This window comes from Octopus bimaculoides, chromosome 3 (assembly GCF_046866305.1).
Source record: "Octopus bimaculoides isolate indiv1 chromosome 3, ASM4686630v1, whole genome shotgun sequence".
Taxonomy (NCBI): domain Eukaryota; kingdom Metazoa; phylum Mollusca; class Cephalopoda; order Octopoda; family Octopodidae; genus Octopus; species Octopus bimaculoides.
The window spans coordinates 158,027,075-158,054,036 of record NC_142930.1 but is presented as its reverse complement, the minus strand read 5'-3'; the positions used below and the strand labels follow the sequence as shown (position 1 = coordinate 158,054,036).

At 34.4% G+C, this 26,962-nt stretch overlaps 1 protein-coding gene and 1 pseudogene across 21 annotated transcripts in view; one reads left to right on the top strand and one right to left on the bottom strand.

The window, feature by feature from the left end:
• LOC106883284 (regulating synaptic membrane exocytosis protein 2) overlaps positions 1-26,962 on the bottom strand; it is a 272,841-nt gene that overhangs the window by 168,234 nt on the left and 77,645 nt on the right. For all 21 annotated transcript variants that reach the window (XM_089349850.1, XM_089349857.1, XM_089349852.1 and 18 more), the window contains one exon: positions 24,040-24,767. In XM_089349850.1, coding sequence (XP_089205976.1) covers positions 24,040-24,767 — 728 coding nt within the window. The remainder of the gene's footprint in view (positions 1-24,039; positions 24,768-26,962) is intronic.
• On the top strand, positions 9,092-9,210 carry LOC128247488 (5S ribosomal RNA; annotated as a pseudogene).

The window sequence follows — 26,962 nt, the reverse complement described above, 5'->3', positions numbered from 1 at the left end:
AACTGGTTTGAATGATTACAATAGCATGGACATCCGAGTGCCAAATGGTGTTAAACAGCAATAGGTCAAGTCTACCTCTCTTTTACTCGTTTCAGTCATTTGACTGTGGCCATGCTGGAGCACCACCTTTAGTCGAGCAAATCGACCCCAGGACTTATTCTTTGTAAGCCTAGTACTTATTCTATCGGTCTCTTTTACCAAACCGCTAAGTTACGGGGACATAAACACACCAGTATCGGTTGTCAAGCGATGTTGGGGGGGGGGGGGGAGACAAACACAGACACACAAATACATACATACATACATATATATATATATATATATATATATATATATATATATATATATATATATATATATATATATATTTATGATTGTCTTCTTTCAGTTTCCGTCTACCAAATCCACTCACAAGGCTTTGGTCGGCCCGAGGTTATAGTAGAAGACACTTGCCCAAGGTGCCACGCAATGGAACTGAACCTGGAACCATGTGGTTGGTAAGCAAGCTACTTACTACACAGCCACTCCTATGCCTATCTAAGAACAAATACAGTTCATCTGATGAGATTCTTGTACAGTTTCTGTTTACAAAAATCTCATTCACAAGGTTTTGGTCTCAAGGTTATGGTAGATGACAGTTGTTAAAGGTGCTGCACAATGGACTTGAACTAAAAATCATGTGACAGTGAAATATGGTCATCAAAGTGCGTGGCCCAAGAATAAGAAGTAAGAGTCATAGGTAATAAATATGTAATTTCATCAATATTTTATAAATTTTTCATACACCAATTTTAAATTTCTTTAATATGTCTTTATCTTTCCAAATAACACTGAGGATTTTGGTAAAAGCTTGAAAAGATTAATTTCTATCTAATTAGTGTGCTAAATTCCAAGGTCATTGTATCACCAAGAAAGCAGTTTAAACATTCTTTTTATATAACTGAGGACATTTTCTAAAGATAAAATATAAAATTCAAGGTATCAGTAGTTCCAAGTCTTCTCTAGAATTTTGCTATTTTAATAGCAAATCCAACTGTATTCTTAGGAGGTCTCTTAGAAGGAAACAATTATAATTCAAATTTCATCAGATAGCATGCATGGTGTTTATGCAAAAAGATCAGATGTGTTTATTACAATATCCAAAAGCTACAATATCATATCTCTCTTAATAGTTAAATTATTCTTGAAAATTAATGAAGAGATCAAAAACATCTGAATGTTTTAAATTTTCCAAAATTCACCAGAAGAAGGACATTAAACACAAGAAATGCTTTTTACCAGTTTGGGTTTAATGTTAACAATGACTTAAATATTTTATATCTTGAGAATTGTAAAACAAAAACTTTCATAACCATTATTTAGTATTAGTAAACTAAACATCAATAAACTGTGATAATTGGTCACAAATTAGACCAAGTGTGAAAAGTTAAACCTATTGTTCATTAAACACTCAACTAAGTAATTTTCTACCATAAGTTTGTGAAATCAGAGTTGACTATAACAGTAAAACAACATCAGCAACAAACCATTGTTGTCAAAAGTTCTTTTCAAGATAAGCTAAGAGGTTTGAATGGTTTCTAATCTCTATAGAAATCAACCTCTCTTATTATAAAAAACATTGTTTAAATAATATTCTCATCATATATAAACATGATCTTTGATTGAATAAAGCTCAAGAGGAACTCAGTAACTTTGCCTCCATGAGGCCCAACCTTTGAAAAGTACTCAGCCACTTTGCCTCTGTCAGGCCCAACCTTCGAAAGGTACTCAGCCATTTTGCCTCTGTCAGGCCCAACCTTCGAAAGGTACTCAGCCATTTTGCCTCTGTCAGGCCCAACCTTCGAAAGGTACTCAGCCATTTTGCCTCTGTCAGGCCCAACCTTCGAAAGGTACTCAGCCATTTTGCCTCTGTCAGGCCCAACCTTCGAAAGGTACTCAGCCATTTTGCCTCTGTCAGGCCCAACCTTCGAAAGGTACTCAGCCATTTTGCCTCTGTCAGGCCCAACCTTCGAAAGGTACTCAGCCATTTTGCCTCTGTCAGGCCCAACCTTCGAAAGGTACTCAGCCATTTTGCCTCTGTCAGGCCCAACCTTCGAAAGGTACTCAGCCATTTTGCCTCTGTCAGGCCCAACCTTCGAAAGGTACTCAGCCATTTTGCCTCTGTCAGGCCCAACCTTTGAAAGGTACTCAGCCACTTTGCCTATGTGAGGCCCAATGTTACCTGCAATAAATTGGTATCTCTTAAGTTATATCTCTTGGTTGCTTCATGCCTTGAAAGTAGAACTAAATATGGGTTCTTAAAATATTTTATTGGAATTTAGAACTTATTTACATTTGCAAATATATAAATTAATGAAGTTTAAGCACTATTTTAATCTGATTTCATCAAATGTCATGTTCTATTTGCTATAATGAAAGGGAATATTATATATTAATTTAAGTATTAATGTCCACTGAAATGAAACAAATAAACTATTCTATAATCTAAGAAATAATGGATATTTCTGTGAGCAAAATAGAGAAAGTTATTTACCCAAAGTAAATATCAAGTAGGAAACTCTGTCTACATTAGTTACTCATCTATGCATAAGCCAAAAATATTAACATAAAAAATACAAAGAATTGTACAGCAGACTTCATAAATTAGGAGAATGACATTCAATAAAAGACATTTTGGAGTCAGGTGTGCGAAAAATAAATTGCTTTGGCCTATGTAATCACTTCATTGATACTAGTTTTTCCATAATTAGCATGATTGACTAGGTTTACAACGCAGCAATCTTCCAAATGACTTAGTTAAATTCTATTGAATTTAATGTTCTCAGGTTTGTCTTGACTCAATTTCCTCACTCTAGATCTTCTTTGAACTAGCTCTACATTTAAGTATTGTGAACTGAATCTACCTCTTGTGTGTTTACATTGCTTGGTATTTATTTTGTAACAGGATGGGTGAAGGGAACATAACTGGGACAAATTGGAAAAAACATTGTGAGTTTTAAACAAATTTCATTACAGAAAACAAAAACAGACAGGAAAATCAGACACATAAAAAAATGTAAGAAATGAGACACCCTAATAGGGAATCAGCTACCTAGGATCATTCAACAAACCCTACAGACTACACCAACTACCAAGAACAAAGACCCTCTCCAGCTTACACGTACATGCTGAAAGTAAAACCATTTATGCAGGCCATTACTCCTACTCTCATTTGCACTTCAGTAAATTCGCTATATGGGAGCAGCTCCCTCTACACTCTTACCTTCTTCTACAAGTATAAACTGAAGACGGTGATAATGGCTTGACTAAGAGGAAGGTGTTTTGTCTTAGTATTATTCCTTTCAATCTTATCCACCATACACTCTTTTTCACCAAGATGACCACTAAACAGAAGAAAACTACCAGTCATTTTCAGCCAAAGAAAGACAGTGATGTGATACCCATCATGGATTCAACTAGGAGTCAAATTTCTCCTATATATTCTACAACTGCTTAACATAAGACAAGAAGTCTGCAATGTTCAAACACTCAGTGCGTACATTGTGGCTGCACATGTTTAATACAAGCCTAAGGCTAAAATATGTCGGAGAGGACATCATTATCATCATCACTTTTACCCCCACATTTCTATGCTTGCATGGGTTAGATGGAATTTTGCTCAGATGGATTTTCTATGGATGGATGCCTTTCTTGTCACCAACCCACATTTGTTTCCAAGTAAGGTAATAGTTCCCCATAACCAGACATGTTTTTATAGAAGACTAGAAATGAAGGACACTGCCTCCATGTCTGACATTCACTTACAACTCTCATTTGATGCCAAGGCAAGGAAACAGTGACATACACACACAAACACAGCTATATATATATATATATAGGTTCTGGTTGGCCCAGGGCTATAACAGAAAATACTTGCCCAAGGTGCCATGCAGTGGGACTGAACCCAGAAATCAACCACAGTATTTGACTGCTGCTTATTTTATTGACCCAGAACAGATGAAAAGCAAAATGAATCTTTCACTATTTCTGCCACTTTTTTTCTTTTGTTAGACATTTCCCTAAATATTAGGAAACAAATTGATGAAGAAGTTGATAGACCATGCACCTTATAAGTACAAAAGTTTATTATTCTCCATTGAGGTCATCAAAAATGACCCTTTTAACATTATATTTGCACAAGTGCTAAAAATGTGTTTTGAAAAAGGTTAGAACAAAACGATATTATCAGAAATGCTGAAGATTGTAAAAGAAATCATGAACACAATTTTAAATAGAGTAATAAACTAGCATTTTGATTTGCTTAAAATATAAGAACATAGTAGATAAAGAATTGTTCTTTATAACTAAATCATCGTTATCATGATCTTATGATTGCTTCTCTATGCTGATACAGGTTGGATGAGTTATCACAGTTCAAATCAGTTCTTATCCAGAGTTATTATCTTGCTAGTCCCTTCTAGATAACTTGAGAACCACATCTTTGTTGCATGTTCCATTTTTGGCATGGGCTTTATTTGCAGCTGATGCTATTCCTACCACCAATGATATTATAGAGAGTATTAGGTGCATTTTATCAGCATGTAGCTGTCTGTCTGTCTCTCTTCCTCTTTCTTTTATCACTCTTTTGCTTCAGTCACTCCGGCTCTATCCACCTATTCTGTTTTTTACCAGTTGCTTTCTCTTATTGTTATATTGCTTCCTATCCGACAACCACCTTGTAATTCTCTCTCTCTTTCTCTCACTTCCATTAATCACTCTTCTATCAACCTCTCTAAATCTCTTGCCACTCAGTTAGGTGGAAAAGCAAAGAATAAATGAAAGGGGATAATGCAGGAAAGAAGGGACTCTCTTTAGTCTTGTTGAGGGTGAGAGACAAAATGTAAAAAGGAAACTAGTTTCTGTAGAGATTACTAGTAATTATATCTTCAAATGATGGCAATTTTTCTTTAAACTATTTATTGCAAATTCATATCTTTGATCTGGCTTGTAAATACAGATTCAATTTCAGTTTTATAATCTTTTCTTCTCCACACCGAGAAAGGAGATGCAAGAGGTTCTGTGAATTCATCAAAATGTTTTCACACTGTTAACAATAAAAATTTAAAACACACACACACATGCGGACGGACGGAGCCTTAAGATGACGTTTCAAATTCCACATCTTTCTAGTTCACAATTTTGCTTATTGAACTACCTGAAACATTGTGATCTTAAATAACAAGGAGAAGAAACATTAATGCCATAAATATGATAAACAACTTTTTTGCTAAGGAACAATTATAAGTGCTTACTTAAAAGAAAGCATTTCGTAAACAAAAGTTATATATCTAATTTTTATATTTTCAATTGATATGATTATGTGTTGAAATGTATTTCTGTGCATTCAAATTCATAGCAACCCTAAGAAGCTGAAATTACGCACACACACATATATATACATACTTGTGTGTGTGTGTTTGTTCAGAATGGGTAGCTTTTATAAATTTCTTCACCACCAACAACACCCAATATAATGTTATCTATTCATGTAAATGTCACTGTTAATGTACAAATACTTTAAATAAAATAGATCTCGCTAGTATTTATACGGAAAATCATAAGACATTATTATGGCTGCAGCAGTATTTTAATAATGGCTAAATCCATAGGGCTTCCCATTGTTCTAGAAAATCATCTGTCAGAGCATCAATGAACTTTTAAAGCAATTTACAACAAATTAGGTCAACAAGCAACTAACTACCATCTGAATAACTAAAGCTATTTGGAAGTAACAAGAAAATGTAATAACTACAGTCTTCCTTAAATACATAAAAACAGTAAACTAATGTACTGTTAAAATGTTACAATGAATACTAGTGTAAGGTGCACAGATAAAACTCTTTAGAACCTTATTAATTTATAGAATTCCATTAACATTTTATTAAATTCAGATAAATAGTTAGACGTATTTTTTCAGTCATAAGCAGTTGTATTTATTTTTTTTTTTTCTGACATTTGTGGAAAAGTGGAAATTTATAAATTATATTTCTGTTTTAACTAGTTCCAGATATTGAACTAAATTTAAAGAACTAGAGCATAATCTTATTAAATCATCGTTCTTGCTTTAAAGAGCAGATATTTCCATTAATATTCTAAGAAAATAAAATTCAAAAGACAAACCATAATATTAAGGAAGTAATATAAAAAAGGAAAGATGAGCAATCTTTGAAGGAAAAGAAGAAAAACAGAACTAAAATTGACAATGAAGGAAAATACAAAGATAAACATTATATTTATGTATATGTTAAGGATATCATATCGACAGGTAATCCAAATAAAAATCAATAAAATAGTAAATGAATATCAGACCAATATTGATTTTATAACAATAAAATGAGTATCATTAATAGCAGAATCTGATACTTATTTTATATTAGCAGCTGGATATAGATTAAGAGAGTGTTACATACACATAAATCAATAGATCCCATTTAGGTGAACTCGCTCTAAGAGAAACCTTGTCAGTTTACTAGCTATTTTGATGCAAAAATCTGTATGTGTTTAAAAATTACCATTTGAAGTTTGTAATGAGCATACAAGAGAAATATAAAATTTGAATCATTTATGGAGAAAAGTGTGTCTGCGTGTGAGTGCGCGTGTGCATGTGTGTGTATATATATATATATATATATATATATATATATATATATATCTATATATATATATAGTAGAATAAGAAATAGAAAGTCCTTGGTACAGTTTTATATATTTGAAAAAGATGAATAGAAGTGGCTTCTCTGTTAATTTTTTCCACTTTAATAGCTAAATGTTCATAAGTTATTAGGTGTTTAAACTTATGAACATCTAATTATTAAAGTGGAAAAATTATCAGGAAAGCCATTTCTATTAATTTTTTCAAATGCATGTGTGTGTGTAGAGAGAGAGAGAGAGATAGATAGAAGAAGAAGAAGAGAAACTAATATATATATATATATTGTTAAAGACTGTCATACCGGCCATGACGAAGGGAAATAGCCCTGAAACTCGAGTCGCCTTTATATATATATATTTATATTTATATATTTATATATTTGATCCTTTATATTGAACACTCAATATTTCATCTACATTCAATACTTTATTTCATGGTGCTATCCATTTTTATTTTATTTTATATTATATATTGTATATTATATTATATATTGTATATTCCATATTCTATACCCCACATTAGTTCTGCAGGAATATAAATAAAACATAAAAAACAGACAGTGTTGGAACTCTTTTAAGCAAAATAATATATTCCTCTATACACAATCATACAAAAAAATCCACCTTTTTTTGTATTTATTTTTACTCGCATATATATATATATATATATATATATATATATATATAAATTTCAAACAGCAAAATTAAGAAATACCACAGGATTTCTTTTAGAAGAAATAATGCATAAACAACAAAACTATTTTAAAGCATAACTATTTACAAATATATATGGTACAGAAATATCTTGAGAAGTAAATCATGCATGATTATTTAAAGCAGTGTTTTCATGCTTCAAATAATCAGTAGGGTAAAAAAAAAAAATTTAATAAACATGATCCTTCAAAACACTTATCTAACATTGTATTAACTATGGATATGCACCTAATTCAAGATTTAAAATATGTATGAAATACTATCAAAAGAAAGAATTATATATCTCTAAAACACAAAAAAATAGTATCAAAAAGAAAGAATATGAAAGAGAACAGAATTTGTTTTCAAATATACTAATCATAAATCCAATTTTTTACATCTATACATATTTGAATGCAAAAATAATATATTTGCTATACGCATGAAATTTGAGAATGGAGCCAACTAAAATATGGTTCCTTCTGAGATCAGTGTACAATGTGCTTCCATAATTTTTTTTCCAGCTTCTAGAAATCAAGGTGCCAAATATTTTGAACCACAAGTAAAACATTACCATTAACAGAAGCAACAGTTCCTTATTAAAAAAAATATATTAACAAATCAATATCCAAAGTGATACTCTTTTCTATCAATGTCTTTGCAATATCTGTAGAGAATGAACTCAATCAAATACTTACAATGAGAAACAGAATTAGTTTCCAGGATTCTTTGATCACAGTTAACGGATTATTAAGATTTGGTAGCTGCTCTGCTGTGCTTTGCTATCACGACAAACTTCATTCCAGAGATTTTCAATCTTACTAAACTCAGGGATAGAACAGACTGGAAAATTAACCTAATTTTGCAATTGGAAATGAACTGCTTCACTGAACTTCTGGTGTGATTTGGATTATTGTCAGATATCAGGATCAATATGAGCAACAAATAATTATTAAAATAGGGTAACAGATGTCTCTCAAAATTACTTGCTATATTTCTTGATCCATACTGCTAATAAAGCAATGAATAAGATCAAAGAAACTGAACTGAGAAACCTCACCATATCATCACACCACTCCCACTTTGTGGGCACTCTGGAAACAGTTGAGATTCAGTTCCCCAGTGGAACAAAATCTCATATAACCTAACATCAGATTAGAACCAGTTGGACTTGGATTCATACGTTCATTCCACATGAAACCATTTAGCAAGGGTGGAATCTAAGTGAGCCCTGACAAGTTCAGGACATTTCTTTCAGTTCTTTATTCATGTGAATGATCTAATATCTAGTCCAAATCATTTGAGCAGTCAATAAACAGTTGTCTCAATGGTAGTGTGAATATGCTGTGCACGTCCACATAGTCTGATGTTAGCTACAGTCATTGAGGGGCTGGTCCCTAACAAATCTGTGAATGAATGTCTTCTTTTAGGGACGTCTTCATAGGTTTCTAACTTCCAGTAGAGTCTCTGTAGGGGAAAAAAACTTTATACAGGAAGAATGACTATAATTCAGATGTAAAGTAATATCCATATAGCAAACACTGTCTTCACACATTGGAACAATGTGTGCCCACTTTGTAGGAACAAAACTCAATCACATTTTTACCTATAGTTTCACAACTATGAACTCAATTGGAATCATGAATAAAAGCAAAAGAAATATGCAATTTATAATTATTTGTGATTTTAAGCTTATCAGAATTGAGGAATTTACGTCCATATCACATTGAGAGCAATGGTTCTTGTCCGATCACCGTAGTTAAGCAACGTTGAGCCTAGTTAGTACTTTGATGGGTGACCGCTTGGGAAACCTAGGTGCTATAAGCGTCAAGGCAGCGAGCTGGCAGAAACGTTAGCACACTGGGCAAAATGCTTTGCGGTATTTCGTCTGCCACTACATTCTGAGTTCAAATTCCGCTGAGGTCGACTTTGCCTTTCATCCTTTCGGGGTCAATTAAATAAGTACCAGTTATACACTGGGGTTGATATAATCGATTTAATCCATTTGTCTATCCTTGTTTGTCCCTTCTATGTTTAACCCCTTGTGGGCAATAAAGAAATAAGAATTGGGGAATTTAAATCCATAGAGGATCTGGGATAAAATAATTTAAAGAAATGTATTATCAAGCAAGTCTTTATCATCCATTTTAAGATTATTAATGTTTTTATATTGCTATATGTACTGACTACCAATCTTATATGAAAATTTTTTAAATATTAAAACTTTAAAAACTTATTCAATAGCTCTATATTTATATTAACACTACATATATATATATATACATATGTATATATGAGCCTGGTGCAGTCTCCTGGCTTGCCAGTCCTCAGTCAAACTGTTCAACCCATGCCAGTATGGACAGTGGATGTTAACAGATGATGATGATGATATATAATTAAGTAACATCACATCTGATGAGATAAAGTAAAAGTTTCATAACTGAAAGCAAGAATGTTATAGTAGTATAATGGTGACTGGCTACTAGCAGTTTACCAATTGAGTGTGCACAAGCATAAAATGATAAAAGTATAAACAAACAAAGCAATTAGTATCAGGTTGGATTATGACATTTATATCTTTAAACATGATGTTACACGAGTATATTCATTTCCTTCCTTCTCATGATCTATACTCATATAACATCATGTTTAAAGACATAAATGTCATAATTTAACCTGATACCAACTATTTTGCCTGTTTATACTTTTATCCTTTTATCGGTACCATTCAATGTCTGTTTTCCATGCTGGCATGGGTTGGATGGTTTGGCAAGAGCTGGAAAGCTGGAGAGCTGCACCAGGTTCCAGTCTGGTTCGGCTTGGTTTCTACAGCTGGTTTCCTAACACCAACAACTTTACAGAATGTGTTTGCTGCTTTATATGTGGTATGAACAAAGGTGCTTTTTATGTGACCTGGCACAGGTTCATTTTAAGTAGTCTCTGCCAGACGCTTTCTACATGTAGTTGGCATGGGTGCTTTCTACACAGCACTGGCATGGATGCTTTCATACAGCACCGGCACAGGTGCTTTTTACATGGCACCGGCATGGGTGCTTTTTATGTGGCCCCAGCATGGAGATTTTGCTGGCAAAAACCCCTTCAGCTAAGAGGGTATCATTAACAGTTCTGCTGTGGTGGACAGGCCTTTTTGACTGCAACAAAGTGCTAGATAGCTTAGTCCTTTGTCATCTCCATGAGGTTTAGAGTCCTGAGATCAGTCTTCAGCCTTTGTCCCATGTCTCCCTGGGTTTCCCTCTTCCACCAGTTCCATCCACCTTAAGTGATCAGCACTTCTTTATGCAGCTGTCTACCTCCATCTGCATCACATGACCAAACCAGTGCAGTCTTCTCTCTTGTACACTGCATTGAATTCTTCCGGTGCCTAACTTTTCAAGAGGATTTGTTAGTCTTGGCTAGGTCAAAACAATCTCTCTAGTACTGGTGGCACAATAACTTCACAAAGTACACTCTGTAAAGATATTGATGAACTTACAGAAATAATGTAAGGCTGTTTAGACTTGTTGGAGACAAGGCCACATCCCTATTGCTAGTGATACAATAAAATGCACTCAGTACACTCTGTAAAGTGGTTGGAAGATAAATATAGTATAGAAAGTAATTTTTAGCCTTGTGAAGACAAGGTAACTTATCTAATTCTTGTGCCATGATAAAATGCACCTACTACACTCTTAAAAGTAGTTGGCAACAAGAAGGGCATTCATCCATAAAAATCATGTCAAAAATGGACCGTATGAGTAAGATGTGTTCCTCGGACTACAACTCTATATAAGGACTGACTCAGGGAAAAATCAAACATAAAATGATGATATTCAGAATGTTTGTTCTTAAAATATTTATAAAATTTGTAATTGTAAAATATTAGAGCAAATATGCCAAAAATTTAATAGAATACTATTGTGAAATAGCCTTGATTTTCATTTTATTTTTTCAAAAGAAATAAGCTGTTAGGCTCTGTTATGTATATTATCAATCACAAAAGAAATGATGTCTGGGTCATAGAGATACTGTACATGGTAAATCATAGTTTTACAGGGCACAAAGATCTATGTCAATCAATAGTTACTGCATTTAGTTCAAATAAGTGAAACAGTATATTCAATATAATTGTTGACATTTTCTTTTAGTTGATCAAATATGTACCATCTGAATATCTTTTCAGTCATATATCTGTTTATCTATTAGCTAGTTGTGGAGATAATGTTTTAAGTGTTCTCAAAGGTGTTTCAATTCTTATTAAGTATTTTTGTAAAGAAACTATAATAGCCTATGTATTACTATTGAATGTTTATATGACTTCAAAGGGAAAATAAGCTGGTGACTAAGAAGTAAAATAATCAGAGATAAAGTCCATTGATTTTCCCCCTTTAAGCTATTAATGGTCATTCGATGAAAGAGATGAAAACTTATATTTCTTTTATGGAATTCTTAGAAGGAAAGTCTGAGTAAAGTGAATACCTGAAAGAACTGGTAATCTGGTAGAGATTCCACACTAAACCAAAAAACAGAAAGACTTTAATAATATTAACAGAGTTAGAAATTTTGAAGAATATTTAATCTGTTCTCTTACTTTAACTGACACAGTTGCTGGACTGTGGTCATGCTGGGGCACCGCCCTGAAGAGTTTAGTCAAATTGACTCCAGTACTTAGTGTATTTTTTTTTTTTTTGAAGTTTAGTACTTATTGTATTTATCGCTTTTCCAGAACTGCTAAGTTACAGGTGACGTAAACAAAGCAACACCAGTTGTCAAGTGGTGGTGGTGGAGGACAAACACATATATATATATATATATTTGTGTATAATAAGTATATATATATGTATGTGTGTGTATATATATATATCATCATCATCATCATCATCATCGTTTAACGTCCGCTTTCCATGCTAGCATGGGTTGGACGATTTGACTGAGGACTGGTGAAACCGGATGGCAACACCAGGCTCCAATCTAATTTGGCAGAGTTTCTACAGCTGGATGCCCTTCCTAACGCCAACCACTCAGAGAGTGTAGTGGGTGCTTTTACGTGTCACCCGCACGAAAACGGCCACGCTCAAAATGGTGTCTTTTAGGTGCCACCCGCACAAGCCAGTCCAGGGGCACTGGCAACGATCTCACTCGAAAATCCTACGGGAGCCGGTCAGGCGGTACTGGCAACGGCCACGCTCAAAATGGTGCATCTCATGTGCCACCCGCACAAAAGCCAGTCCAGGGGCACTGGCAACGATCTTACTTGGCTTGCCGGGTCTTCTCACGCACATATATATATATATATATATATATATATATATGTGCGTGAGAAGACCCAGCAAGCCAAGTGTGAGACCATAACCCGTGGCCTATGCAAGTGGAGTAACCAGCCCACTTATGTATACCTTTCCTTCATTGGACACTAAACTCTGCTTGCGAAGACCTGTTGGGGCAAGTGAAATCAAAATCAAATTCGATGACAGCACCGCTTCACTGGCATCTATGCTAGTGGAGCGCTAAGAGCACCATCCGAGTGTGATCATTGCCAGGGCCGCTGACTGGCTCCCATGCCAGTAGCACATAAAAAGCACCATTCAAGCGTGATTGTTACCAGCGTTGCCTTACTGGCACTTGTGCCGGTGGCACGTGAAAGACAAGATTTGAGCGAGGTCATTGCTAGTGCCGCTGGACTGGCTCCTGTGCAGGTGGCATGTAAAAACACCATTTGAGCGTGGTCGTTGCCAGTACTGCCTGACTGGCCCTTGTGCCAGTGGTACGTAAAAGCACCCACTACACTCTCGGAGTGGTTGGCATTAGGAAGGGAATCCAGCTGTAGAAACCCTGGCAGATCAGATTGGAGTCTGGTGCAGCCATCTGGCTTGCCAGTCCTCTGTCAAACTGTCCAACCCATGCCAGCATGGAAAGCGGACATTAAATGATGATGATATGTGTCTGTGAAGGTGTATGGCCTAGTGGTTAGGGTTTTATACTCACAATTGTGAGATCATGATTTCAATTCCTAGACTGGGTGGTGCATTGTGTTCTTGAGCAAAACACTTAATCTCTGCGATCACTTCAATACCTGACACGTGGCTTGATGGAGAGAATGAGCTAATGTGTAGCATAAACACTTGATCACTATAAACAAATCACTTGTGAAGGTCGTTAGGCAAGCTGAGCACCCAGACAGGAGAGTCCATTATATATAGATATATATACACACACACATGCAATGGGATTCCATATAATTTCTGTCTAACAAATACACTCATAAAACATTGGTTGGCCTAAGGGTATTGTAGAAGACACTTGTCCATGGGGCACTTTCCTAGACAACAAATAAAACTAATAAACTGCAAGGAATATTTTTTTTCCTTTTGCATCCTTTTTTTTAAAGCTTAGCCAGGCTCATGGGCCCAGCTTCCCGTTTTTTATGGCGTATGTGTCCCCCCCGCCCACCAAGCTGGACGGGATGCTGGTCCATTGCAAGGAAGAAAGAGTGAGAGAAAGAGTACAACAGGGGTCGCCCCCCCTCCTGCCGGAGCCTCGTGGAGCTTTAGGTGTTTTCGCTCAATAAATACACACAACGCCCGGTCAGGGAATTGAAACTACGATCCTCTGACTGTGAGTCCGCTGCCCTAACCACTGAGCCATTGCGCCTGCAAGGAATATTGCAAAGAATATAATCTTGAAGTCTAAATCAATATAAAAATCATCAGTACTACCAAAAACCAATGGTATTAACTGGGATCAGTAAGTGAAAGTTAGGTATTTTATCTTCTAGTGGCAAAGTGCAAGTACTAAAATAGCGAGCTAAACATTATAATCTGGAAATCTTGAACGTTTAATTTAATAAAATAAATCTGTATAAATAACAATACATTATATTTATAAAGAGTGTTTGGTCATGATAATGAAGAAGAAATAATAATCTCTCATCCTGCATAAAGAATATTAACCCAAACTCTCCTCTTTCTGAAGTAATTTTTCTTGGCACTTTAAATGCTTCCAGGCAACTCTATGAGTTTAAAGAGAAAATCATGTGCTATTTTGAAGAACTTACATCAGCTGATTTTCTTTTCCATCCTTATTCTTGACTAAGCTATTGATTCTTTAAACATTCTTGGTATTTTACTGACTTCCAAATGCAACAACCTCTATACATATATCAGCAGCTTTCTATTGCTTTCACATTGTATACTAAGAAGCTCATATGGAACTACTGAATGTCAAGGGGTCATACACACGTGCTATACTTTTACTATCTATTGTATCTGCCATTTGAAACTCACTAACTATATTCAGTCCCTCCTTTCTATCTGTATGAAATTTTACATGTTGTATTCAAAAGGCGGTGGGGGTGGGGTGGCATCCACATTTCCTAGCATCATGTTGATCATAAACTTATGTATTTCTTCCTTGAACAATATGTTAAATTAATATTTAAGATTCGGAACAAGTATTCACTGTTAGGAGTCTAGACTATTATTAACAAGATTATTCTATACTTTACAAAATAGTTGGAATATTTGTAGAGACAGAGAGATATTTGGTTTACTAAATGCATTAATAAAATCTCAGTAACATACTCAATCTGCCTCAAAATAATTAAAAGTATTAATAATGTTTGAAAGAAAATAAATAGTAGAACTATATTTAAGTCATGTTCATACCTGTAATTGGGGGGGGGGGGGATTCATGAGAGAAAATGATAGGTCAGTGCAGCTAGTAGCCTGTGCTGCAGAAATCACCAGAATTCAGATAGAAAACAAAAACAAACAAACAAAAAAAACCCACTAAAATGGCCATGGAACAAATAAAAGACAATTATCAATGGTTGAGTAAAATGAGAAGAATGAACGCTAAAATATGCTGAGAGATCTTTCAAATGTCAATGGAAATTTATCAATTTTTATGATTTGGTATTTCATTAGAAGACCACAATGTAAAGATTATGAGCACATATCCCCAAACAGATATTTTGAGCATGATGATGTATATATATATATGTAGATATAATTCTGTGTGACCTTCCCAACATTATCATTCCATCTCTATTGTTTTCCTTTTGCTCATAATTGTCATCATTATAACCGTTAAAATAACTAAAACATTTTAAGAATATGAATAAAAACCTATACAATTAGATATCAGTTCTTTATCTAAATAGCAATAATTATTTCTTAAGCCTCTTTTATCTTTTATCTTCTTTCAATCATTGGACTGTGGCCATGCTGGTGCACACCACCCTGAAGGATTCAGTTGATTAGACCAATCCCACTATTTATTGTTTTTAAATGTAGTACTTATTCTATTGATCTCTTTTGCCAAACCACTAAGTTATTGGGACACAAACAAATCCAACACTGGTTGTCAAGAGATAGGCTGAGGACAAACATATTCACAAAGACACACACACACAGATATGCAGGAAGTAAATAGACACCTTTAATTTTCAAAATTTCTGATCTAAGTATCTTAATATGTTTTCAGCTATGTAGAATTTACAATGTAATTATTCTTTTTCATTCCAGGTGCCATTATATTAAGCATTTGTGAAGAGTAACCATGCCACGCACAAAAAATGCAGCAGAACTGTCGGATTTTCAAAGGGGTTGTGTTGTTGGGCAATCTGAGGCTGGTCTTAGCCAGCAAAAAATTGCTGAAAATCTTCAAATTCCTCTTGCTACTGTTAATAGAATTATAGTGCAATTCAAAAGCCAAGGAAAAGAATCAACAGATTCTCGTCCCGGCCAACCTGGGCCCTCGGAAAGGAAGCTTCACTGTTTGAAGAGAATTGTGGAAAACGAAACCCATTTGAAGGCTTCTGACATTGCAAAATACCTAGAAGTAAGTCCAAGAACGTGTGTTACATATCTGCATAAGCTTGGGTATTATGGACGAGCAGCTAGAAGAAAACTTCTCCTTCAACCAATTAATATCAAATGAAAGATTTTGAAAATTAAAGGTGCCTATTTACTTCCTGCATGTCTGTGTATATATGATAAGATTCAATACAGTTTCTGTCTACCAAATTCACTCACAGGGCATTGGTCAAACTAGGGCTATAATAGAAGACACTTGCCCAACATGTCATGCAGTGGAACTGAACCTGAAACCGCATGGTTGCAAAGTGAGTTTCTTAACTACGCAACCTAACCCTAACCCATACACATTCATGCCTATAAGAAAAGGAGTGACAAATCACAGTGCTGATGTATTTCCCAAAGACACTGATACTAATAAAAGTGATGTGACTGGAAAAATCAAAACCAAGCAATAGGCTTCTATTAATATAACATTAACGACTGACCGCCTGACTCAAAGTGCTGCAGAAGCAGTTCGTTCCGAGGCTGAAAGGTTAACATAACAAAGACCTAAATATTCATTTATACAAGAGAACACAAAATAACAGCATCAACTGCAGATTGGCCTTTCTTGATATGGAGAAAGGGAATATGTAAAAACTTGACATCATTACTCAGAGCAAGCAACAGCTACATTCGTAAAAGCACCCACTACACTCTCGGAGTTGTTGGCGTTAGGAAGGGCATCCAGCTGTAGAAACTCTGCCAGATCAGATTGGAGCCTGGTGTAGCCATCTGGTTCACCAGACCTCAGTCAAATTGTCCAACCCATGCTAGCATGGAAAGCGGACGTTAAACGATGATGATGATGATGATCAGTTCACATGTATGCAGGGTAGTATAGTGTTATGGTGACAAATAGCTCAAATTACAGTGTGCACTCAAATATAAGAATTTTTTTATGTCAGTTATTATTAACAGGTAAGGGTAAAAGATTTTCAGATTATTAAACCACACATCGTGCGGGTGACACGTAAAAGCACCCACTACACTCTCTGAGTGGTTGGCGTTAGGAAGGGCATCCAGCTGTAGAAACTCTGCCAAATTAGATTGGAGCCTGGTGTTGCCATCCGGTTTCACCAGTCCTCAGTCAAATCATCCAACCCATGCTAGCATGGAAAGCGGACGTTAAACGATGATGATGATGATGATCTCTTTATAAATTTCTTTTATGAATATCATACATGTAACTATTAGTAATCACTCATAAAATTTAGTCAAGCAGATCTCTCCCTCTCTCTCTCTCTCTCTCTCTCTCTCACACACACACACACACACACACACACACACATGCACATACACAAACGCTGCACTTGCAGTATAATGTCCTTAATGCTGAATTTTTATTTTATGAATCTCTATAGACATTTTTACAGAAAAGGAGTCAATTTAATAAAACTCAATGAATTACTGATACACAGAACTTGGAGAGAAACAAAATATATTAACCTATCACCTTTATATTCTCCATGATATTAATGAATAACTATCATGGAAACATTGAAAGCTTTAAATAATAAAGACATCATCTAACACGTGCAGGGCCATAAATACCTTTCAAGCTGTCATACACCAATTTTATAATTTAACTGCAATGTTATTAATTTTATCTATCTATTGTGTAGAAGTAGTATGGTAATAGTTGTATTTCTACCTGTGTTCAGGCTCCATAGTAAATTTTATTATAAAATCATTGTAATTAATGGTAATGCTTAAGTGGTGAAATTAGTGTACAAGTGAATATTCATCAAAGCTTAGCTGACAGTTTTCCTTTTTATTTTCTTTATTGTCTCTTTAGGACCAGCTTTCCTTAGAAACTTTATATGCTGATGAGAGAGTTTCCACTGCAGACTCAAAGTGCTGCAGAAGCAGTTCGTTCCGAGGCTGAAAGGTTAACATAACAAAGACCTAAATATTCATTTATACAAGAGAACACAAAATAACAGCATCAACTGCAGATTGGCCTTTCTTGATATGGAGAAAGGGAATATGTAAAAACTTGACATCATTACTCAGAACAAGCAACAGCTACATTCAAGATGCAGTAGGACTAGTAGTGAACAATGACTGCACGAGATATACAAGATTAGTTATTAAAGGGGTACCAATGAAGTGAAGACTATTGAAATATTGAAATATTCAAACGTCTCACTAGATGTAGTAAATAGCGTCTTCTCTTTGGATGTGTGCAAGAGGTGGGTGTAATTATAGTAGCTACAGGAAGAAAGGCGCAGGAGTGGCTGTGTGGTAAGTAGCTTGCTTACCAACTACATGTTTCCGGGTTCAGTCCCACTGTGTGGCATCTTGGGCAAGTGTCTTCTACTATAGCCTCAGGCCGACCAAAGCCTTGTGAGTAGATTTGGTAGACGGAAACTGAAAGAAGCCCATCGTATATATATATATATATATGTATGTGTGTGTGTGTGTGTGTGTGTGTGTGTGTGTGTGTGTGTGTGTGCGTTTGTCCCCCTAGCATTGCTTGACAACTGATGCTGGTGTGTTTACATCCCCGTAACTTAGCGGTTCGGCAAAAGAGACCGATAGAATAAGTACTAGGCTTACAAAGAATAAGTCCCGGGGTCGATTTGCTCGACTAAAGGCGGTGCTCCAGCATGGTCGCAGTCAAATGACTGAAACAAGTAAAAGAGTAAAAGAGTGAAAGCAGTTCAGATAATAGTCACTTCTTTTGACAACAAAAGGTTTCTCTCCCAATGTTATAGGCAGCAATCCATATGAAACTTAAGTAAGAAGCATAATGCTGTATGATAGTGTGAGACTAATCTAATAAAGATTTCCAGAATCAGAAGAGAAATAAATTGTATACTATCTGAGAGTGTGATGGAAGTATGCAAAAGAATCAGCTTCATTAGTATGGATGTGCTAACGGTGGAAGGTACTTGTAGCAAATGAAGACCAAAAGAAAGAAGTGATAAGATTGGATTTCAGAATGTTGGCCTTCATAAGTAAATGATTCACAATCAAGAGTGGCAATATGCCATGCTGCAAAACCACTTCCAACACCTTAATAAAACAAACATTAAAAACAACACTGATGTTGACACTCTAGTATTTATTTTATCTTATATATATATCTGACGTTACCGCCAGAAAAAATAACTTAAATATAAATATTTAATCCAATGATGTTGATGAAACAGAAGTTCAATTCTGCTATCTAAGAACAAGTTTATATTAAAATTAGGAAATTGTGTCCTCGTTTAGTAAAGTCATTTAATCAACTTTTTAAAATTTGAAGAGGACCAAGATTTCCAAATAATTAGTTACAGAAAATTGATATTTTAGCACTATAATTTGCGATGCACATTTCACACTTCTAGGTAAAGATTGAAACAATTAGTAGTGCTAATTAAGTCTAACAATTTCAGACAACCAATCATGGAGGCCTAAAACTGACACTTGGCTAAGTTAATTGTCATTTAAGACAGCAGGTTATTATTAGGTGATATGATTGCCATAAAAAATTTTATAGAAACCATTAAACTAAAATTGTTTTCAAGTCAAACAAATATTCATTGACTGCTACAGTTTAAGAAAAAACAAAAAACTACTTTATAGTGACATAAGTAATGTGCATATATAATTTTTAAGATGTTAGTGGGTTTTAATTATTGTATGACAAAATTATTCAAAGCATACAAAACTAATCAGGAAATTTTAAAATAAAATCCTTCACATCAGCTTTTGAAAAATCTATTGATTATAATATAAAAGAATTAAAATCTGCAAAATTAATTAGGTCAGTAATCACATCATATCTATGCATTATTTACAAACAAACCAACACATAACCTTTTGTTAAAATTCTTATTAACAAACTAATTTCCCAACTCTAACTCCAGTTCAAGAATTTCATAACAGTTAATGTTACTTAAGAAATAATCATTAGTTTTCAACCATTTTCGATATAAAAAAATTGTCTTCATGCATTTCTACTTGAATAAAATAATTTTCTTTGTAAGTTTGACAGAGACAAGCAATTGTTTTTGTGATCTTTGAAAGGCCTCCTACACAGGAAATTACTGTGGTTAAAGTGAAATGAATATCTATAGGTTAATGTCTCTAGAAAAATGTGGGCAATGGAAGAATTTGATAAGGTAAAGTGCTCAGTATGGAATTTAAGAAAAGAGACTGATGTCTCACATTAACCTGGATGTAAATAACTAATTTAGCAGAGCAGAGACTATTGTAGTAGCTATAAAATAACCAGAGAGAAGATACAGTATAATTATGAATTAACAATTGTAGCATGTTGGTGAATGAATCTTTGTCAATCAACTGGATTACTCTCTTCTGGATATTAGTCTCCTATATTTTGTGTATATAGTAGTAGTAGTAGTAGTCCTAAGTGAGTACAGTATGTGGCATATATTTGAGCCTTGAATAGATCAACAAGTGAGTTTATGCAAAGTACTTTCTGGCCCTATAGAGGAAACTTAATCTTTAAGATGCAATTCAGACCATGTTATAGCTATGTAGCCACTATTAAATATATCAGATGTTCTGGAGCCAAACATTTGTAATCAACAATAATTTCACTTGCATAATGTTCACAAGTAGAGAAAAGTACTGTTATGGAATTGCTTCCACAATATGTAGCAACAGTCTTTTAAAGATTAGATTGTCATGTCCTCGTTGAAGGATAGGGCTCTGTTCATGGAAGTAGTTAGAGTTTGTCGAGCATGCAAATGAAAGCTGTGTGTATATAATTAGAGAGTGAAAATGACATCATCTGCATAGGTTGTGTTAGAATTAATTGCAAGCATATTGTGATCTACAGAAAGATGAAATTCGAAGATATGACCAAACCATGGAGTACACCACAGTTGTACTCCATGGTTAGGTTGGAAAGAGCTCTATCAGTACATGCTGGCAGAGAAAAACTGACCCAAGGAATGAGAGACAGGCAATGAAAAATAAGTAAGCTTTGAGGTTCTTATGCTAGATCCAGAGAAAGGTTTTACCTATGTCAAAGCAACAGCATTACCAAAGTTCTCAAGAGTGAAATACCATTGGTGGTAGTCTATAAGGTTGGACAGACACAAAATAATGAAAGAGATGATTGTTTAGGATTTTGAGTAGTTAGAAGTGAGACATGAAATTGGTAGTCAGAATGATTGCTCCTTATGGGGATGAAACGTGTAGTATATTTCCATAAACTTGAATTGATTACTATAAAGCCTTAAGGGTTAAAGAATTTGATAAGTGTGTAAGATTAACCCTGGAGCACGATGTTTGGAGGTATTGGAAGGGATACTATTGGGATTGGGATCAATTATTTTTGTTGGAAAAGATTTTGTGCTTAGTGACTGTGTATATATGGTGGAGTGAAGAAGATTTTTGAATTAGTTTTACTGAACTGAGTATATGCCTTATAGAGACTGAAACAAAGCTGACAGCAAACAAAGGTATAGTTTGTGTTTATTTTTTGTTATATTTAAACATTTAAAAAACCAGTTTTAACAATAAAAAAAATTTCTCTCTTTTAAATATATACAAAAATTCTTTAAAGGAAGTAATATAGAAAATATGATAAATGTAATTTGTTTGGAAAATTAAAAATCTCATGAACTTATTCAAATAAGCTTTCTTCTCACATGTAAAGACACTAAAACAGCATTGCAATTTGATATATTACTTTAGTATAAATATGAGGGTAACTCTGAGATGAATCTAATTAATTTCTTAATGATTATTTCAGCAGCATTTCCTGCAGAAAAATCCAGCTTCTGTCAGATGCACTCCAATTGCAAAATCGAACGTTTTTGTCTCTTGCTTTGACTTCAATTTCACCTTCCACATGATCAAGTCTCCTTAAAGCTACTATTTCATGGTGAGGTGTTCCTAAGAGAACATCTCACCAATATAACAGTACAGGTAGGGAGTAAATAGATTAAGAATCTAAGAACTCTCTTAACTGACTGACTGATCAGTTTTTTGCAACAAAGCAGCCTTTATGAACAACATTAGAATATCTGATTTTTTTTTTTGTTTTTTACTAGTTTGCCATTTTAAATTCCTCATCAGAAGTCTCTCTTTCCCTTTTCAACAATTGCCAGTATGGTTTCTGTGAACCCAAATTTACAAGAGATCTGTTTTCCTATATCATGAAACAACGGTCTGTTGATTTGAGAACTTTCATGATAGCAATGCTGCTGCCCTTAAGCCTTTGACTGTATTTCACTGTTACTTCTACAACATATGCTATTACATATATGAAACAATCCTTCACTCATCCTAAACCATCCACACACAGGTGCCATTTACACACACTCTAGATACATGAAATTTACCCTGTTTCCGTAAAGAATTCAAAATATATGTTAATAATAACAGGACAATCTAAGCGAAGCATGGGTAACTTTTCTCAAGAAGCATGCTACATGAGACATAGCTCATTATAAAGAGAGCTGCACTACTAAAAAAATTCAAGGTCATTTTTCATTAGGTTTGTCACTGGGAAAGTTCTGCAGGTCACATGCAGCCTATCAACTGCAGTTTGCCAAACTGACCCAAACTGTACAGGCAAAAGTTGCATTTCAAAGACTAGGTTTCTTTGTTAAGGCCAGGAAATACTTCAGTTGTGTTCAGTTTCTAATATATGTAGGAGAGTGATGGTACTACATACATAAAAAGAAGTCATCTGACTGACAGGAAAGCATTTATTCACAAGTATTTTATAACTACTGCCGTGCAGATGCACTACTTTATTTCTCTATCTTTTCCATTGCCAGTTTCACACAACAAACCCCCAAGCTAAATGCTTTGCCTAGTCTTCTAATTCCAAAATTTCAGCTCACTGGGCTCCCTCTTGGATTATACTTTCCTACAATCTTCAATCTGCAGAAGTTTAGAACATAAAACCTGAAGCAGCCTCACCAGTAAGATAGAGCTTTCAAAATTCATGAATGTTGTATAACTTTCTTTGACAACAACTTTTCATAATTAAAAAAAAAAAAAGAAAAGAAATTAAACTAGAAAATGAGAAAAATATTGCAATACAGATCTAAATACTACATATTTTAAATTCAGATAGTGTGAAGTATGCTTCATTTGAAAATGAAATATTAGCCTACATCAAAGAGAGAGAGAGAGAGAGTTGTCTAAGATGGTATGACAACAAAATATGTGAAGGGTACCTGAAGCAGAGTAAAAGTGAAGATGTGGGATGAAGTGGTGTCAGGACCAAAGACAAGGAGACTGACACAGATAGTGCCAGTCTTGTTATTTCATTTGTTCACAACCATACCAACAAATTTGGCCAACCCATGTCATCAATGAAAACTGAATATAAAAATGTTGATGATGAAATTGTTTCATTAATCATGAAATATTTTAAAACAATAACAACTGCTACACAGTTATAAAAAAATGTCTTTCTCTCAAATAATACCCAAGATAATTTATACATGCATAAAGTTTAACAATAATAGTGTGTAATAGAAATGAGATAATAGATTACAGAATCATAAAAAGAAAATATTAATTTTTGTCCTTTTTTTAATTGTTCCTTTTTTATGTAAATTGAAATAAAAAGTATTAAGTTACAATCCCACAGGCATAGATCTCACCATTCCTCTATTCAAGATCAATAAAATAAATCCTAGTCATTTCTGGGGCCATTGCAATCAACTACATATTTCCTTAATATTTGTAAGAAATCTTGGTGTGTTATTTCTGTTGTTTTATTTTTTTCGATGACTCAAAAAACAACTAAAATATGAAATTTCAGGACCAATATTTTTAAAATTTAATTATAAAAAGGAAAATTGAAGCTACTTACTTTAATCTATCTCTCGAGGGTTCTCGAGATGAATCCCTAGGTTTTCGTTGATCTCTTTCATGGTAATGATCTCCAGTTTCTCGTCCAGAATGATCTACACGTTTTTCATCATTAAATCTATCAGTAGAACCATCCCTGAAACGTCCTTGATGTTTTTCCCTATTCCTTTCATCTTTTTCGTGTGATTTATCTCTGTCTGAACGTTTATCATAACGCCTGGCAGATTCCTCTCTTGAATGTACTTTCCCATCATGATGTTTTGATCCTTCAACATTGCTTCCTCGAGCAGATGGTCCACGTTCTACGTCTCTGCCACGGTCTTGTAATTGACCTTTTTCTCGAAGTTTTTCTTTCTCAGATACAATAGTTCCACTGGTATTATCTGTTGGTCGATCTTTCAAATCGTTTTGCTTATTTCCTTGGACTTCAGACAATGAATACTGACGCTTTAAACCACGGTTTTGTAAACTCCCTGATCGAGAAACAGACTTTTTATCAATATTTTCTTTTTCAGAACTAGCCCCATTGTCAGTTTGTTGTTTTGCTAAAATCTTTGCTTTCTTTTCATTCGGTGGGCTGACATCTGTTTTTGTAGAAGCTGTTTCACTACCAGAAGCGGTATCACCGACATCAAGAGCAACAGGTCGTGCCATACCGCCATGATACCAAGCCCCAGTCTTTGCTAAAATCTCTTGCTTTTTACGACATAAATTGCATGACCATATTACCTGTTAATAAAAATATTAAGATATTATAACAGAAATGTGGAACAAAAGAACAACAAAGAAGTATACAGAAAACCAGGAAAAAGATATACAATGGATGTGGAATGCTCAAACCCTTATCAATTACAACCAAATGTCATCACAGTTTCAACATCATATGACATCATATTTTTATATAGAAAAGAATCACATAAATATTAAAAAAAAAACAATAAATCAAAAAAACAACTGTGAGCTAAAAATATACATCTATGCTAAATAATAGCAGTACATAAATTGTATATTCTGTCATTAAGAATTAAATCCTCAACAATTACATCAGATTGGATTTTTATGGTTTTGAAAAACATCATGATGCCTACTGTGAGATAATTCAACATAAATACTGTATGTAGTTTGAAGTTTTGAAATTAAAGGAAATTTAAACATTATTAATTAATTTTATGACATCATTAAATATTTGATCTATGATATTTTAATTATAGAAAGAATGTGAAGCTGAAATTAGTTTCTATAAATAAATTTAGCAGACATTTTACTTTGATATATATATAATGAAAGTGAAAATTACTACGTAAGGTTACTATAGAGCTGGATCTATTTATGAACTTAAACAACATACTATCATGTATTTAGTCGTGTAACTGAAAAGATCATATAGATAATTCATAGAAGTGACTGAAATTGTCTGATATTTCAAAACATTTTACTAATCATGTAAGTGATCAGCAAATATTTAATACAAGCAACTAACATTTAAAACCTTAAAAAAAAAATATCAAATACATAATTTTACCTTTTGTTATGCATAAAGCATAAGCATAGAGGTAAAAATAAATGAAATTGAGTAATCACATTAATAGAAATAACTGGAATATGTTAAATCCAGTGTATAATGTATAATAACAGCAGTGAAGAACATTGTACAATTAAAGACAATAGTAAGCATTCGGTGTACAAGTATAAATACATGCAGAACTAGTGTGTATTGTATTTACAAAAATACTATTTATTATAAATCATCTACATGATGTATTGTTCACCAAGTGTTGTAGAGTAAAGAGTGTTGACAGAATGTAACAGCCTGAAAGATAGAGCATTTGCAGCATATTAACTCAACCGTGTTTTTGATGAAATAGTTTGTAATCAGTTATTGCTTACCAGCAATAAGTATTTGCAGTAAAAGTTTGTTAATCAAGTTTGTAGATAATAGAGTAAAATGTTAGATAAACTTAGATATGTTTAGACCAAAGATTGGTCCAGGCCATGTCTAACTTAATAGCACCACCTGATAGGATTATCTAAATCCTTTTTACAGTCAAGTTTGGTCTATGGTCCATTCAAGTAGTGAGTTCTTATTGAGTGAGTTGTATCCAGGTATGGGTGGCTTGTCTGGTATTCCTTGAAGAAATCTGTCTAGACTCCGTGTAAAGCTGATAGGATCCTTTTCCTCTTTTATCTGTTTCGGGACAATGTTAAACAGGCCAGGGCCTGTTGAGGAAAAGAAATTATGCCGCAGTGTACCTATATGTTGTGATCTTGAATTGGTCAGGGGACGTATGGCCCATGGTCCCAGCCTTGGATGAACCTTGAAACTAATGTTCAGGTCGTTTGGGCAATATTTTTGAAATGAGCCTCTGAGTGCATGTACAAAAACTATTCATGTCAAAGTGTGCAGGGTCTCTTTGCAAATGATTGAATCTAATTTCTTGATTAAAAATGGTTCTTTATATTAATGAAGATGGGCTCCAAAATCTAGTTACTGAAAAAGGAACATGCCAAAAGTAAACAGGCATAGGAGTGGCTCTGTGGTAAGTAGCCTGCTTACCAACCACATGGCTCTGGGTTCAGTCCCACTGTGTGGCACTTTGGGCAAGTGTCTTCTACTATAGCCTCGGGACGACCAAAGCCTTGTGAGTGGATTTGGTAGATGGAAACTGAAAGAAGCCCATTGTATATATGTATGTATATATATATATGTGTGTGTGTGTGCATGTTTGTGTGTCTGAGTTTGTCCTCCCAACATCTCTTGACAACTGATGCTGGTGTGTTTACGTTTCCGTAACTTAGAGGTTCGGCAAAAGAGACTGATAGAATAAGTACTAGGTTGACAAAGAATAAGCCCCGGGGTCGATTTGCTTGACTAAAGGCGGTGCTCCAGCATGGCCGCAGTCAAATGACTGAAACAAGTAAAAGAG